We start from the raw sequence: 17,779 nt of genomic DNA, 5'->3' as shown, positions 1-17,779 counted from the left end.
CAGTGCTCAAGAAGGCTCCTTTGTAGTGGTTTCTATAGTGCTTCCCCCTCTTCCTCTCATTTGGTGGAATCACACAGAATCCAGTAGGTCTTGCTTAACCTGAGAGAGCATTGATTTTCTCTGTGCAAAATCACAACAGTCTGAAAACCTTAACAGATTTACATGCAGAAAGACAATGTGCATCTTTCTGTATCGAGAATTAAAACACCTCCTTAATTTAGGTGTGTGTAGCCTGTCTGTACTGCAAGATTGTATCTGCAGTTTGTAGCTGTGTATTTATAAATCTTTATGGCAGTCTGACAAACACACAATATCCAGGCATTCCAACACAGCTACCAGTGAGTGCTCACATGATGCCTGTACATACATTATGAAAAGTGCTTGCTTTACTCTCACAGACTGGTGAATTCAGTGGCTTTGCTTTTTCTGTCATTGTAACAAATTCCCAGTTTTGTCAAGTCAGTGGGAATGCACCCTATGCATAAAACAGAGGCAGGAGAAAGCATGAGATTCTAACACATGAAACGGATATTTAGGTGGTTAGGTTTAATTTATTTTTCATAGCTGGGCTTTGGTTTTGTATAAATACAGTGAGTAGTATAATTTCTACGGTTTGGAGGAAACTGGGACTTTTTTACTGTGGTTCATAGAGGATGCATTTTAGTTTAAAACCCTTCTACTTTACCAGTCCAGGATCAGGAAGACTATTTGCTATTTTTAGAAAACAGCATTTATCCAGCAGCAGAAGAGGTAGCACCACTTGACATTAACCCTTTCACTGGCTTCTCTTTTTCTATTTGGCTCTTGGATGTGTGTATGTGCTTTGGAAGGGTGAGGCCCACCAGGTTTTCCATAATGACATTGTGTGACCACGGTATCTCCAAAAATAAGGAATAATTTGCACTGTTTTTCAACCTGTACACATGTTTGTACACACATTATAACTAAACACAGACTTATTTCCAGCTGGTCCCCATCACATATGAGCCAACACGTGATCAAGCTACAGACACTGGAAATTCACATGCACAGGCTGAGTACATGCAAAACCAGTATCTGCAGTGATCACATTGAACTTGAGCTTTAAGGAGTTATGCTCTGTAATGCAAATTGCTGAATGTGTTCAGCTTGGGTAAAACAGCTATATTTATTTAGTAATAAATATAGCTGCCTAATGTGAATCTTATGGAAACTTCTAGGATAGTGTTTAGCTTTAATTACAGAAATATTCAGGTTTACGTGCACCAAAGCATGGTAGAAATCCACTATTTTTCTTAATAGCACTTCCACTGTTTCAGTGAGTATCTGGTCTGCATGGAAAGATCAGTTGGTCTGCAGCACTCACTTTTGATGTAAGAGTGCCATACTGTAAAAAGTTATGAATATGGAGGATCTTTTGTCACTGCCAAGAGATTAAAAATAAACCCCAAAAGGCTCTGTGCGCAAAGATTCTCAAAGGACCTGTTTACCTAGAGTAGTTCTGGTTGCCCAAAGATGGCTCATTCAGGTGTACTAGCACATCATTCTTGCCATCCAGCTGTTGCTGTTGTGCAACATCTGCTATCCTCAGATATGCCAAGGTGTCTCAAATTGCACTGGGTGCCCCTGTGCAGGCACCAGACTAAAGCTGCTCCTTTCCACTGGAAGCCAGTGGGAGCTGATGACTGATTTGACCCTCCTTGGTGCCTCCTGGCCTTGTGCTCCTGCGGGCTGGAGCTGTGCCACGTGCATGTTGTGTTGCAGATCTCATATCTGTCATTTCCCTGCCTGTTGAGGGGAATATATGGATATCTGCATAGATACGCATAAGAATGGGGGGAAATACAGCATTTTCTAGGGGAGCGTTTATATATAATTAAGCATGGGCTTAGTACCAGTTATGCATGTACTTGGTAATGGTTTTCTTAGGTGATATAGCAGACTGGGATCCTGATTGTGAGAGCTTCTTACAAGCTGCTTGGCACTTGCTGACTTACATTAGAAGTGCAGGAATTCAGCATATGCTTGAATTAGGCTCTAAAATAATGAAGTATCTGCTTTTACCATATTGATCTCTATCCCTTTATTATTCTCCTCTGCCTTCACACTGTAAATTACATGTGGGTTTTCTTTTTATTTAGTAGTTGTAAACATAAAACCACCAAGTTATTTTCATTTATGATCGTATTTTATCTCAAAGTAGTACCATTTACATTTCTTAGCTGACCACAAGAGGTTTAGCTAAGTGCTTTCTCTCTCCCACTCTTTCTGTAAATCCATCTGTGTTTGTTCATGTCTCATATTTATTTCACACTTTGTTTTCCTTTCAGATCATGAAGCTATCCTTTACACAAAAACATTTCTGTAATGATGACAGAGACGCAGAAATTTATCTTGTGAATGGGGTTTACTGTATAGCACTGGCAGGATCTTTCCAGTTCTGTCCAGCAAGTCTTCACAGGGGTAACCTCCACTCCAGCTCCTCAAAAGCCTGAGGATGGACCTCTCTAGAGCTCAGTTCTACAGCCCATTCAATTCCTGTTGATTCAGTTGAAGCTAGGCTTTGAGGAGTATGATTATACACTTCAGGACAAGGTTTCTGAGGCCAAATGGGGTTTCAAGTTGCTGTCAGGGTATAGAAGTTTTCACCAGCCAAATAAAATTTTGCTGTTGGGAAGGGGACTGATTGAACTGGAGAGCAGCTGCTTAATCAGAGTTTAAAATAAATTATTCTGTATCAGTGAGCTACTGAGACTGAATGCATTAAATAAAATAAAACAAGGTCATTTAAAGTGCAAAATAAATAATACAAAAAGAATTATGCAGTACAAATCAGATTACATGCATTTTTTGAGCATCTTCATTAAGTAGCTGTTAGCTACTTGTTTGCCAATCTTTATTCAGATTTTTAGATACTGTGCTTTAGATATCTGTGCTTGCTTTTTACTTGATGAGCAAGCGAATTGGATATGAATTCATATTTTATGAGATGTCTTTTAATTAAAAATTTTCAGGAGGAGAGAGAATGGAAGTTATTTTGTTGCTTATTTCTTCAGTGTATCTTTTGTGCTAACAGTAAAGGTTGGTTGTTAGCAAAAAACCCAGTAATAGAATAATGAAATTTTGTTTGGAACAAATGCCCTGGGATAAATAAAATTGAGGTAGATAAATCTGGGGTGTTTTGCTGTATTGCATGATACAAATTTACAGAGCTGCTGATCATATAAGCCTTGTGCCTGAGAATCGCTTCTGTTCACTGCTGTCACTGTGGAAAGTTCCTGTAGAGACCATGCTCCAGATTCTTCAGTGTAGTAGATAAACCTTTTATTTACCAAAGTACCGGCTTGCAAAAGAGCTGGAGCCCAGCTTTTTTCTTAGTACTATGAAACTCCATTCTGTGATCTTTCTCATTTAGCTGAACATCCATCTTTTTTTCCCCTGACTATGCCAGTACTGCAGTGCCCTAGCAAACCCAACCTGATGAGTTAGACCAGTGTATTCATCTGCAGAGCACTTTCCAGGGAGCCTCCTTTGGCAGTCAGGGAGCATAGTTGGAAAGAAAAAGAGGTGCAAAATTATTCCTGCACTTGCCAGTCTCCAGCTTCTTTGAGAGCCCATCATTCTTCTGGCAACACAAGAAACTGAGAGCAGCTTTCCATTGCTCAAAGTGAAATAGGCGTGGATATCCTGTTAGCTGCACAATGAACTGGCCACTCAGGTAAAGGTGGAATGAAGAATCAACTTGCTCAACTCTGCTGGCCCAGTTCACCATCTTGGTCACCTTACTGTTTTCCACTGGCAATGGAATTGCCAGGCCCACTGCCCTTTGTAGGCCTGGCTCTGAGCAAAGCCATGGCGGCACATGCTGGAAGTGGCAGCTCCGCACGGATCTCTGCGGGACCCAGATTTGGAGTGAATTGGTCTGTGCAATCTTGCTGCTTCTGCTGATGTAAAGCCTCTTTGTATGTCTGCATAGTACCCCACAATTGGCCTCTCTCACGGAGCACTGCAGTGGGAACCTGCAGGGGGAAGTTAAAACCCATGAGGCGACCATGAAGGAGGCCTGGAGTGAAGTCTTGAACACCTCCTGAGCAAGGCCCTTGGGTAAATGACCTCCTGAGGTTTTAATGTGAGCACCACAGACTGTGCAACTCATGGAGTCTTCCTCATGGAAGAGGAAGGCCAGCTGGCAGTGAACTGAAGTAACTGGAAATTCCTCATCATCTTTCTGATGGTAATAAGATTTAAAGCATGACAACACAGAGGAAGAAACCAGAAGCTTTGAAGTGTGCCAGAGATACTGGGATCTGGCAGTGATTTATTGTTTGTCTCACTTGCAGAATAATGTATGCCTTATGAGTAACAACTTGTCCTTTTGCTGCATGAAAAAAAACTGCTCAGACACAAAATCTTATCAGTAGTGGTGATGCTGTAAAATTAATTCCTTAGTGGTATTTTATCCCAGTGTTTCTGTGTATTTGTCATTATTGCAGGCAGAAAGGTGGTGAGCAATCTGGCAGAAACTGAAGGAATTCTGGACAGAGGAGTGCTTTCTCAATGAAAACAAGAATTGTTCATTTGCTAGCCCAAGTGCAAAAACAATTACTGAATAAATAGCCACCCCAAACATCCTTTAAAGGTCTTTAAAGGTCTAAAGCAACCTTTAAAGGATTGTTGTCATAGTGTTGATACTATTGCCTGCTTTCACTGCCCCAAGAGCTCACCTTATTCAGTGGTACATATAAACCTATTGGGTCAAAAACCTCTAGACTGGGGAGCTGGTCTGAGAATTGGGCTTCTCACACATGTGGCATTATAGCAGTTCTCTGGAAATGTTGCATCAGTGCTTCTGCATGACATCTGATCTACCAGGGTTCTCCACCAAGATATCAGTGAAATGTTTTCAGCTATTGCATACATGAATAATTAGCCTGTCAGCCTTCCTCTTGTATCTGTTCCAGTGTTTTTGAAAGGAAAGGTGATTTATGAAGGATTCAATGATTGCTGAAGATATTGCACATAACTGGATCAGTCATATTTTACCTGATTTTAAAGCCATCATCTTCACAGTGGAATCCATTCATTCCCTCTGAATTGTGTAGACAAGTCCATTGAAATTTTCTAGAGAACAAGGTCTTAAAAATGCTATCATCCTCAGTCTGTGAGCTGACTGATTACATTAGAGAGAGTGCAAAGTTTTCTTATAATTTTGGCTTTTAATGAAAATTGAAACTGGTAACATTATCAGATGATCTTTTAAGCGAGTGAGTGTGTTTAGTGAATTTAAGTGTTTCTCTACTGAATACAGAAATGGCAATTCAGTGGAGGGGAAAGTGGGTTGCTGGTGAGAGAAATTACAGAAATGCCTTAGACTATTACAGGTCATTTTCATCTTCTTCAATAGCAGGTAAGAATGTGAAAATGCATCTGTAAACCCAAACTGCAAAAGACCACTCTCTACCTGTTTAAGGGGGAAAAATATAAACTGTCTCCCGTCTTTTCAGGGAACAAAAGAATCAGTGCTTCTACACAGGTGCTGTGGCTTTGTCCTGTCAGCTTTTGTTGGGAAAGTTGATGTTGCTACCACATTTGTCTAGGAGGAATTCAGGACAGATGATGTAAGGAAATTGACATTTTGAAACAGAGTTTTGTGTTAAATTTATATAAATACATGAGAGGTTCTTTGTTAGTCATAGTATTAGTTTTCCTACTTACTTGATTACAAATTTTAATTTTTTAATTTATTTCAAGCTGCTGCAGTATTTCCAGTTCACCGCAACTGAAAGCTGCAAACTGCAGATGTCCCTGGGTAAAGACTGCCCAGAATAGAAGTGAAGGGCTCTGGGAACTTCCCGCTCCAGGCAGTGGTGGTCATTCCTTGTGGAAATGCAGGTTGTGTACAGAGCCAGATCTGGAACACCACCTCACTTAGAAACACATCTGGAGGACAGGATTCCTGAATTCTGTCCACAGCAGGTAGGGCAGGTAATTCTTGCTGCACTAAGCAGCAGTTATTAGCACTGTGTCAGTATTCCCAGTGCTCAGTGTGGGCATCATGCCACAGAGTTATGAACCCCCTCTGTTTCGGAGTCACCTCATCCAAGGACTCTGGAACCACAGCCATGTTAATCTTCTGCAAAACATGTGTGTCACTGTGAGTGTGGGTAGGGATATTGGGACAAACAAGGCAGAACAAGCTCTGGGGACACCAGATGTGCACAAAGAGAGTGATGAGCTAAAGTGGACAGACTTTAGGCCAGGAACTATCCTTTAACCAGTGTCTCTCTGAGGTAATTCTATTGCATGTGGAGTTTTGTTTGATCCAGTTCCAGTTAACTCCAACCATGGATTAAATATACAGTCCTAATGAATCTAAATTTACAAAGTATTCTATGCAATGATGTTAATAATTAACTACAGTCATGTTAAATTTAGAGACAGAATTGTGTTTAAGTAGAGATGGGAATATTTTTGAGGTCAGTGCACGATTGACTTATGAAACACACATGAGAATGAGAATGTCATCTGCAAAAAACCAACGAAAACACATAAAATCCAGTGTTCACTAATTCAAGCTAACAAGAGAAGCAAGATACATCTGTATACAATTTATTTTCTCTGCAAAGGATTTCATGTGGAAATTTAAAAGGCTAGATCTGCATCTGAAATCTGTGAGCAGTTGTTAAGAGCATTTATTCATAGAATCATTTAGGTTGGAGAAGACCCTTAGGATCACTGAGTTCAACCATTAGCCTGGCACTGCCAAGGTCAGCACTGAACCATGTCCCTAGGCACAGTGTCTGCAGGATCTCCAGGGATGCTGACTCAACCACTTCCCTCATCAGCCTGTTCCAATCCTTGATAAGTCTTCCAGTGAAGAAATTTTTTCTAATATCCAGTCTGAACTTCTCCTGGCACAATTTGAGGCTGTTCCCTCTCATTCTTTCACATTCAGTCATATATGTCTAACAAGTATTTGTACAAACCTGTGAATGGCCCTGAAAGAGACACAAGGAGAGGTTCAGTTATTAAGAAAAATGCCCCAGCAAATCTTTATGAACTTCTGAATGTGAAACTGGGCTAAGACTGGCACCACACAGCCAAACCTCCTTATTTCTAGTGAGAAATCTAGTTGGTATATTCTGTATGAAATCAAGCATATTAATCATGTGGGTGGGAAGCTGCTAAGTATAGAATTGCAAAAACCTGTAGGATGGATCAGAAAGAAAAGATCAGTGTTAGGAGCAGAGCTTGAGTTAAAAACTGCTTTTTCCCCCCTGCAGTGATCTGCAGACCAACTGGAACACTTGACTGATAATTCTGTGATTTTCAAAGACACCAAAACTTGTTTGGGTTTTTGTGCTTCCTGAATTTTGGCAACAGAAATGAGACAATTAGTTTAATTTCCTGGATGAGAGCAATGCTGTTTTAAAATACTACCCAATCTGTCACTTTTGCATTTAATAGTGCCATTCACGTGGTATCTTAGGCCAGCTGTGCGTATGTAATCATGACTGGAGCAGATACTTTAAAAACTGGATTTTGATTATTTTTTTATTCTGAAATACAACAAACTAAGAACAGGGAAAGAAATATTTCAGATTGGCAACTAACTCGTAGTACCTTACCTGACTGGCTGATTAAATGGGATACTAACAGGATTAATTAGTAAAGGTCCTAAAATAAACTTGTGTGTGATTAATGGAAGAATAAAAATTTCACCATCTAGTGGCTGCCAGTAAGGGTCAAAGGTACTGTGCTCACAGGGCTCAATCTCTGACCAAAAAAGTACAGACAGAACACATTTTAATTTTAGGCTCTTGACACTGTATACTTAATCCAAGGTTGCAATTAACAGGAATTGGATCAAGCAAATCTCCATGTCCAGTCTAATCTTCCCAGAGTCTGGAAGGTACAGCTCTGCTCTGAAGTCCCTTCCCTTTCATCCTCTTGGTGCATATTTGGAGTCTGTTCAGTTGTTCAGGAAGTATGAACTGAGGGTGAAAGCACATTTTGCAAACCTGTTTTTCTGGTAACCAACTGAGGGTTAATTCACCTAAACAAATAAAGCATGGTTTAAACATGATGCTCTATTTTATTGTAAGTAGTAATAATTCTGTGTGGAAAAACTTTTCTGCCTAATCTTTGCAGTCTCTGCTTGTTTTTTATTTATAGTTCTTTTTAAGTGAAATACATGTGAAATCTTTAATCTCGCTAGCCTGAAGAGAATTTTGTAATTCTGGGTAGAATGCAGAAATAAGCAGTTCTTCCTCTGTCTGTATTTTATCTAGCACATCTGTCTTTGTCTGCTGTGCAGCTGAAGTGTGCAAATAGCTTCATAGAAATAATAGTGTGATGCTATTTAGAGTACAAAGCTAAGTGGGCACAGAAATCTTGTGGATGTGCAGAATAAGATTGGATTTAGCTATGAAGATACAGGTAAGAATCCCATAGCTTCACATAGGTAGTTCAGCCAAATTCCTGATTTCTTGAAGATGTCACAATATTAATACTTTAACTATAGAACTCTGGCAAGTGCAATGACACAAGATAACTCATAATCTGTCTAATGGAGACAAATAGCTATGGGTGTATGTCAGAATAATTAATGTTGAGTCAAGTTAATTTTTTCATTTAACAAATTGAATTGTTTCAGCTAATTATGTAGTGTGGCCTAAATGTGGTGAGGGATGTTCAGAGAAGAAAATTATTACTTTTTTCCTCCAGTGAATTAATGAAAATATTAAGGAAAATGTACATTCAGTGTATGAAACAATGTCCAGCTTCACATGTTGAATTTTTCAGCCTTCATTACAGCATGAGTCTCCTGGGCTTCTTGGACTGACTAATGCAGCATCCTCCTCAAGGCCCCCAAAACACTCTCTGGAGAAGACTATCTTGGCTATTGTGCTCCATACCTATAGAAGAAGCCCTTCTTTCTCTGTTAGATGGGTAAGGTGGTGTTCACTGGTGTTCAGTAACAGGTCACTGCTTCCTGTTACTCTGATGGAGAAACAGACAAAATGAAGGGCTGTTCAAAATTCTAGTACCTTTTCAGCTTGAGCTATTGCCTTCCCTAAGCAGGGGCTTAGGAGGTTAGGGATATTAAAGTTTACTGGCAATAAATACAAAAATACTTAACATTTGACTGTGCCCAAGTTACAGTTCCCCTGAAAGGAGGCTGTAGCGAGGTGTGGTTCAGTCTCTTCTCCCAAGTACCAAGAGACAATACAGGAGGAAACAGCCCCAGGTTGTGCCAGGGCAGGTTTAGATTGGATATTAGAAAGCATTTCTTTGCCAGTAAGACGGTCAGGCATGGGAACAGGCTGCCCAGGGAAGTGAGAGTCACCATTCCTGGAGTTAATTTAAAAGACCATAGATGTGGCACTCTGGGACATGGTTTAGTGGTGGACTTGGCAGTGTCAGGGTAATGGTTGGACTCAGGGATCCTCTAAGGATCTTTTCCAACATAAATAATTCTATGATTCTGTGATAATGAGTATGTAGGGAGCCATAATCATGTTCGGTGTGGACAAACTTGGAAGCTAATTCCCCAAATCCCGTAGGGACTGCCTTCCAGGCTTAACTGCATCTGTTTTACTATATCCTCCAAGTCTCCTTTTCAGTTTTGTTTTGTTGGGGCTTGTTTTGTTTTGTTTTTAAATATGTGTATTTCTCACACCCCATCTGTTTTGCATTTTGTAAGCCTCATGGGCAGGTGCTCTCCTCTCCATGTTTCCACAGTGACTGGCAAGGATTTATTATTGGGAGTCCAAGTTCTACTGGATTGTAAGGAAGTACAAGAGTAACATGGATCTCCTAAGCCTCTTCATCCACACTATTAGCTGTAACATCCCCAAATGGAAGGTCAAATGCCTGTGTAAGGTTTATATAAAAGTGATTGTGTGTGCTGTGATTTATAAATCACGTCACGGTAAGAAGTGGGAACTGCTTTGGTACAGCAATGCCAGGTTTCAGCACATCCCTGACTAGAAATGGCTGAGCACTGCAGAACAGATTCACTGACTCAACTCTCATTGGAACTGAGAGAAAACATCTTGTGGTCACCCTAATGTATGTTTCATGTTTGTGGCTTTAAATTATGACACAATTACCCGTTCTCTGTCAAAATGTGTTTCATTTCACAAAGGAAATGTTAAAACATTAATTACTAAAAGGTCTCACAGCTTCCTCTTGCTATTGTAGCCCAAATGTAGGCTTTCAATACTTTGTAATTTTACAGCAACAGTTAAAAAGAGACTGTTCCCAAAATCACAGAGTAGTTCAAGTAGAAAGGGACCTCCAGAGTTCATCTGATTTATTTGCCACTTCTCAAAGTGGCATCAGCTAGAACAGGTTACTTGGGGCTGTGTCCAGACGGGTTTTGAATATCCTCAAAGACAGAGCCTCCACCATCTCTCAGCATTCTCTTTCAGTGTTTGACCACCCTCGGTGTAACGGTTTTCCTCTGTACAACTGCACAAAGACCTCTAAATTCTCCAACTTCCCCCCCAGCCCCAGCCACCTGCTTTTGCCTACAGGCCCTTCAGAGCCCCCTGCTCCGGCTGGTTTCTCAGAAAAGGTGTGAGTGCTCTGCCCATGACGCTTCCTGTGCCCTCACTTATGTGGACAGGCTTTATGTGGCCACCCTTCCTCACGAGGTCTCTTCTGCCATGGTACCCTGCAGTCTTTGCTTCACCACTACCTCCCTTTCATCACTGTTTTCAAGTTCTCCTTGCCAGGCTGCTCAGCCTCTTGGTAGGGATGGTTTTGCCCCATTTTTCATTCTTATCCAAGATAACTTGAGACCAGAGGAACCTCATGCAGAATCACATATGACTTAGATGCAGTGATACTGATGGAATGGGATAATGAGGAATGCTGGTATGAAGAGAAGTTCTGGGAACAGGCAAAGTGAAAAGGCAGTAAGCAGGGAAATAGCCCTTTCTCCACTGAGGAAATAATTCAGCAAAAAGAAGAATGTGAAGCAGTTGTGTGCTTCTGACATTTATCAAATCTTTGAAATCTTTGATGAGAAATACCTGTATTGTGAAGATCTCAGCTGTTTGCTGCTGACAAAATGTGGCTGAAGTTATATGTGTATGTGTAGACATATACATGTGCATACACAGATGGTCAAGGAAAGTACTTCTTAGGGAATAAAAATTGTTGGAATATACTTCAAAAATAAAAAAGAATCTGCACAATGTATGACCCGCCCTGTTTATGATCCTCAAACTGAAATAATCATACAGCATTTCTCCTACAGCACTTCAAAATTATGAACAACAAATATAGAGTCAAATTCTGTCCTTCATCCCTGTGATGGGCAACTTATTCCAGCCTGTGTTTTAATAGTCTTTCATACACCCATGTGTCAGATTAAATAGTAGAAATGCCAACTGGATGACAATGTAGTATCATTTCTGGAAGTATTGGCTTTTAATATTAATCTTCAATGGGATGCTTTACTGCAGGCATGTGCATACATTAGATAACCATGGCATGCAGAGAGTATTTTAAGACCTACATAATTTTGAAACACCCTTTAATATTTAGTGATAGTCATGATACATTCTATGCACATAAGATCAGAAGCAGACCTTCCAGGCTTGTTTTACGTCTCAGGATAGATGCCAAATTGGGAGCCCACAGTATTTTGGTTTTCTGTAGGACAGTTAAAATGGCACCACAAGCTGTTCCACTGACATCTGAGCCCGGTCTTGGGCAGTCAGATCACAAGGTGGAAGTGCCAAGGAGAACAATAAATACAACTGTTTTCACATGCTTATCTTTTAATCTGAGATTAAATATGAGATATCCAAACAAATGCTGCCAGCTATTATGGATTCTGGGACATTGAACTGTGATGTCAGAAAATTCATTTTAGTTACTGAACTCCAGCGTCTGGTGCTGCCTGAACTGTCCAGAATCAACCTGTTAAATCATAGGCAACTTTAATTTGTAACTACTTCTCTCTCTATTTATCCACTGATGATTAAAAAAAAAAAAGCTGCATTCTTAAGCTTTAGATTTAAGCAACATCATTTTATATCCACAAAATAAAAGACTAACCCTCTGTAATTCATAGATTTTGTAGCAAACAACATGCTTACAGATTTTCACATTGAGTTAGCTGCTGCTTAGCAGGAGGAAGAAGTGCATGTAAGATTAGATTCAAAGCAGTTCTGTGAAATCTATGTGGCCCCTTTATGCAACAACCTGCTACACGGGGGAGAGGAAAAAAATAAATCCTGGCCTTGATGTCATAACAATGTAAACTCCTTTTAGTATGTTGACTTGTGGAACAAGTGAGGCATGAAAACAAAAGTGCAGAGCCCTCAGTAGTGACAGTGAATATTTTATCTTACCAAGAGAAAGCAACAAGAGACCAAATCCTTAAAGCATATGCTGTGCTGACAGTGCGCTCTCGCTGTGACAGTAATGCTATTTGCAATCCCAGCTGCACTCAAGCCTGTACTGTAAAAGCACCCATTCCTTAGAGTACATGTTGCCCTTTCCTGGCCCTTAGCCAGATGAAGGAGCTCTTCTCTTGCTCATGTTGCCCTGTAGAAACGGATGTTTAAACAATTATTTCTCTGCCCCAAAGTGAAATTGTAGAGATTTTGGCATCATTAGCTCTTCTGAAATTTTCACGGAGCTGAAAAGTATCTTTGGGTGGCTGTAGCTTTTTGCACACAAAGCAACCATTCTCTGGCTCTTTACAAATATCTGATATAAGTGTTGTTCTGAAATTCAGGGACTGGATCCTCGTAGAAATGTTGAGGCAAAAGTACCACTGTTACTGCAGTGTTGTTTTTGGAGAGTGGTTGGTAAGAATGTTTAGAGGGTGATTCAGGGCTGTGACTAAAAGTATTCACCAGTCTCTGTCCGAGATCATTTTGACTAAGCCTAATGAGCTAAGTTGGTGAGCCGATTAAAGATAAAAGAAGTTGCTCCTCTGGGAATGTGTTTGAATGTGAGTGCTCTCCAGTTTTTCCTAGCACCCATTTATTTGTTGTTCTCTCCCAGCTGAGGCATGAGATTCAGAGGGAATTGTTGCTTATAAATTATGAATTTACTGCCTCACAATTACCATTCTGTCATCAAAAATGTCAGTTTTTCCTTCACTAGTCAGTTCTTTCTCGGTTTCTCCATCCTCTGCTTAAAATTGTTCCCCATCACTGCATCCATTCTCAGCCTGGGTCTTTGTGTGGAGACCCAGTCATCCTACACAGACTTCTTATTTCCTACTTCATGTTTGAGCAATTCAGGAAGTTTTGGGTGATTCACAAATGTGATTACATGGTAGCATTTCAAGACATCCCAGAATTGGTTCAGAGAGACAGCTTTGAAGAATGCATGTGATGGGCTTTAGAGAAAGTAAGGAAGCAATGTGGATTGTGATGTGGTATAGGAGGGATAAGCAGGAGGCCCAAATTAAATCCTGGAATCATACATAATTCCTTCTAAATGTGACCGGTTGTGTTCCGCACTATCCAGAAGTAAGAGCAGCAACCAAGTCACTTCCAGCTCGGCTTCATTCTGAGTTTCATCTCCTGTTTCAGAGCTGCTGACAGGCTGCTTGGAACCCTGTCCACAACTGCGGCCAAGCCCACAGTAGAGCTTCCAGCAGTTACAGGCTCCCAGGCAAGCTCTGGTTTCAGCTCAGACCCAGCATGCTCTCAGCTCCCACATATTCATTGCTATTGCTAGGCTTGGTGAATTTAGGTTGGGAATTACCCACATTTTTGCCATTGCATTTCTGACTGTACTGTAAGTATCCATTTTATCCTCGCCCTATAGGATTTTTGCAATAGGAACATAATATAGATGGGCCAAAATAATCGAAAAAACATTTGCAACTAAGTGTTTTAATTAAGTTGCTAAACTGTAAATTGCCATTTATCCACATGATTAGATTTCTCTTCTAGTATGCGCTGATGTCCAGGATATAGCTTGAACCTCTAGAAATTTCTAAAAATGGTAATACACTGGTTTTGTTTCCATTCAATCACTAACTAAACCCTCTAGAAGTAATAGCATGGCTTCTGGCTTGGTTGTAGTGACAGGTCTTTCCCCAAGCAACTATCAAGCAAAGATAGTCCTAAAATAATGGGGGAAGAAGGAATGCCGTAGAGAAGAGTTTCTCAGGAGGGAGAGGATAGGATTTTTATCATTTATAAGTGCCCCACTTTTCTTGTAATTTTAAAATTCTGTTTTACAGATCGACTTTCTGGTCAAGCTCCAGATGCTTTTGTTTGAGTAGCTTGAACCTCCCTATGGACTCAACAGATGTACCACGAAATGGCATTGCTCACTGGGAATGCAGATCCTGACTTCAACTCCCGCTCCTTCAACAACTTGGAAAACCTGTGTGAAGTGCAAACCAAGAAAGGATTCTTCTACAAAAAGGCCAAACTTCTGCATCCTGGAGAAGACCTGTGCTGCTTAGCCCGCTTGGATGACCGGTCCAGGTTTGTGATCATCAATGTGGGTGGTATTAAGTACAAAATTCCCTGGACCACGTTGGAGAACTGCCCCTTGACCAGGCTTGGGAAGCTAAAATCTTGCAACAATTACGATGAGATCATGGACATATGCGATGATTATGATGTTAGCTGCAATGAATTTTTTTTTGACCGTAATCCTAGTGCCTTCAGAACGATCATGACATTCCTGACAGCTGGGAAGCTGAGGCTTCTCAGGGAGATGTGTGCTCTTTCGTTCCAGGAGGAGCTTGTGTACTGGGGGATAGAAGAGGACCACCTGGAGTGGTGCTGTAAAAAGAGATTGCGACAGAAAGAGGAAGAGGCAGCTGAGGCCAGGCTGTTTGAGAGGGAGATGGTATTTAATGAAGCTACGCAAAGTGCCTTCCAGGACAGCAGCCGACTGAGTCTGTGCATGAGAAAGCTCAGGGATATGGTGGAGAACCCCCACTCAGGGATCCCAGGAAAGATCTTTGCTTGTATTTCAATCTCTTTTGTTGCCATCACTGCTGTCAGCCTCTGCATCAGCACCATGCCAGATGTCAGAGAAGAGGAGGATCGGGTAAGTGCAGCTTTTCTTGGGGTAGAGTATGTTTTGCATTCTTGTCTCCTCAGGAAAGGTGACAGGAAAAATCACTCCAGCAGATATGCAGATATGTGCTCAGTATATATGATGTGGAGGGCTGGCTAGGTAGAGCATAGAAAGCATTATGTCACTTAAAACTGAGGCAAGATTGGGCCAAACTCTGCCTGCTAGCCCATCTTAGCAAGTTCACACCAGCAGATAACCTTATCCACCAGATTTGTTTTCTGACATGTCTAACCAGATGACAAACTAGCTACTCTGGGGGTAAAAAACAGCCTTTCTTTTGGTTTAATGTTTTGAGGTTAAGTTTAGAGCTAACAAATCAATTTTCCCTAAAGGTACTTTAACAATTTGAATGAACTCTCAGTGTGCCAGTGTAAAAACCACATCTAAAGTATTTTGATGCTATAGGGTGATGTAAAGGCCAGGGAAGCTGAGGCAGCAGCTTAACAGCAGAAACAGAGCGATTGTCCCAATTTTCAGACCTGCTTAGTATTCTCAAGCGTAAGCTGTGGATGATTCATGCCCTTGAAAATCAAGTCTTACAGATATTTTGTTTATTCTTTAGTTCATCAAATTTCCTAAGGGTTTAGTCCCTTTTTTGTGCAAGCAGTTCACTTCTCTAGGATTAATTGTATGTAGGCCAGGGAGAGCTCATCTGAAAAAGGGTAGAGGAGGACGTTCATATTTTCTTCGCATACGTGCTGAAATGCAATCTGAGGAGTTGGGGGTGGGGACGTGTTGAAGACTTCATGCCCTCTCTAGTTTTACCCAATCCAAGCTTGACAGTAAATGTTTGGGCTTATTTCCCAGCCCCGTGGTCATTAAATGTAGTTGTGAACTTCAGGTACTGAGACAGTACTTCACCCCATGAAATGCTGCCTCTGAGCTGAAGGCTGAGCCCTCCTGGAAGCAGCTCTTCCCATGTGCTGTCACCCAGGGGCTGGATGGCTTGTGCCCTACTGCCTCAAGCAGAAAAGAGGGAGATCATCCCCAGACCAGAGGCATTTGCTGTTATGTCACCTTGAAAGTAAAATGCAAGGTGATGGAAAATGGATCCAGCTACTCCAGAGAGCCCCCTACACCTTACTGAGCACCCTGTGTACAGTTTAAACCCACCCTTTGCTTGCAAGGCCTGCTCAGGTTACATCTCAGCTGAGGAGTTTGATTTGGAATCAGACTCTTTCAGGAGCAGCCAGGAAAAAAAAAATTGGTATGTTGACTGATATATGATTTATTATCAGATCTTTATTTTAAAGCCTTTTTCTGATTTAAAATTTGAAGATGGTAGTACTGGGTACTAGTTCGCACTGTGTTGTCGTAATAATGTTTTTTAAGATATCATTTCTAAAACACGTGCCTTTTACTGTAATTAACCATCAGGCCTCTGGTATCCTGAATTCTAAGTACAAGGGATATTCTACTGTTGAAAACTGAGATGTATTATTATGTTAGACCATTCCTAAACTCTCATAATTCTAAAAGCAATAGTTCAACTCTCACTTAAACCTGTGAGAGCTGAACTATTGCTTTTAGAATTATGAGAGTTTAGGAATGGTCTAACATAAATAGGGACTCATAATAATAGGCTAATAATGTTTTTTGGGTGGAGCAGGATAATAATGAGGATAGAAAAAGCATTTGAGAGAAGCCTGGATTTCTTGGTAAGCTGGAAACATTAGAAGGAGAACATTTTCATAGTCAAATGCAAAATTTTGCAATAAAGACGAATGCAGGCTTGCTCATGTAAAAGCAGGGACTCTGGTTCCCAAAATGAGGCACTGAATAATATTTAGTGTACGAGCAACCATAAATTCCTATTGCAGCATAAAGTCAGAAGGGTTAATGCCATCCTTGAATAGCTAAGCTGGGGAGTATTAATAAGAAGCTGGAAGATTTTTTGTGCCTGTATGCAGTATTGGTGAGACTGACACCAGAATACTGCAGTTGGTTCTCACATTCATGTTTTTCATGGTGTTTTGAAAAACTGGGAGAAGGCTAAAGACCTGTAAATCTTAGACACCTGGGGAAAATGCCATACAATAAGAAACTTGAACATTTCAGTTGATTTAAATTATTGGAAGGAAGGTGAGTGGGTTAGGCACGTAAGTTTTTTATGAGGGGAAAAGAACTGTATCCTCTAAAAGACCTTTAAAATAAGCAGGGGGAGGATGCATGGATAAAAGCTGGATCCTTATAAATACATATGGGAAACTATAAGCCAGTATTTATTACCAAATTGATTAATTACTGGGACAGGCTAGGAAGAAAATTAGTCGATTCTGTGCTTTTAGACATTTTCAGTTAAAAGCTCAGTGCCCTTTTGTTTAGCCCTCAGGTAAACAGATTTTACTTCAATCAAAAGAAAAACATCAATTGCAAACCAAGTTACAAAGTGGAAATTCTTGCAATACAGAGAAGATCAGAATAAAATATCCAACGTTCTTCTGTGCCCTTAGATTCTAAAAGCACAGAGCAAATAATCTTTGTTCCACACTTTGCACAGGGAAGGTCTGTGGACAGACTGGAAATGGTTATTTTGTTTGAGACAAAGGTGGCTCTCTAGCACAGGGGACTGGTGAAGGATCACTTCTGGCAAGGCAAGGAGTAGGCATCTGCCCGCTTGGAATCACCTGTAGGGTCTGGGACTGTGGCTACAGACTCCCTGCCTGTACTCCCTATGCGGCTTAGCCAGCCAAGGCAGCTCTGCAAGTAACAGATGTGG

The 17,779-nt window shown here is 40.8% G+C and overlaps 1 protein-coding gene across 2 annotated transcripts in view; it reads left to right on the top strand.

Annotated features, from left to right (window-relative positions):
* KCNG2 (potassium voltage-gated channel modifier subfamily G member 2) overlaps positions 1-17,779 on the top strand; it is a 52,873-nt gene that overhangs the window by 16,211 nt on the left and 18,883 nt on the right. For both annotated transcript variants that reach the window (XM_030971717.1, XM_030971716.1), the window contains exon 2: positions 14,207-15,030. In XM_030971717.1, the coding sequence (XP_030827577.1) occupies positions 14,275-15,030 (756 nt within the window). In that variant the 5' untranslated portion in view covers positions 14,207-14,274. The remainder of the gene's footprint in view (positions 1-14,206; positions 15,031-17,779) is intronic.

The sequence above is a fragment of the Camarhynchus parvulus genome, chromosome 2, assembly GCF_901933205.1.
Source record: "Camarhynchus parvulus chromosome 2, STF_HiC, whole genome shotgun sequence".
Lineage (NCBI taxonomy): Eukaryota > Metazoa > Chordata > Aves > Passeriformes > Thraupidae > Camarhynchus > Camarhynchus parvulus.
The sequence above is the reverse complement of the archived record's forward strand: the minus strand, read 5'-3'. Positions and strand labels throughout refer to the sequence as shown.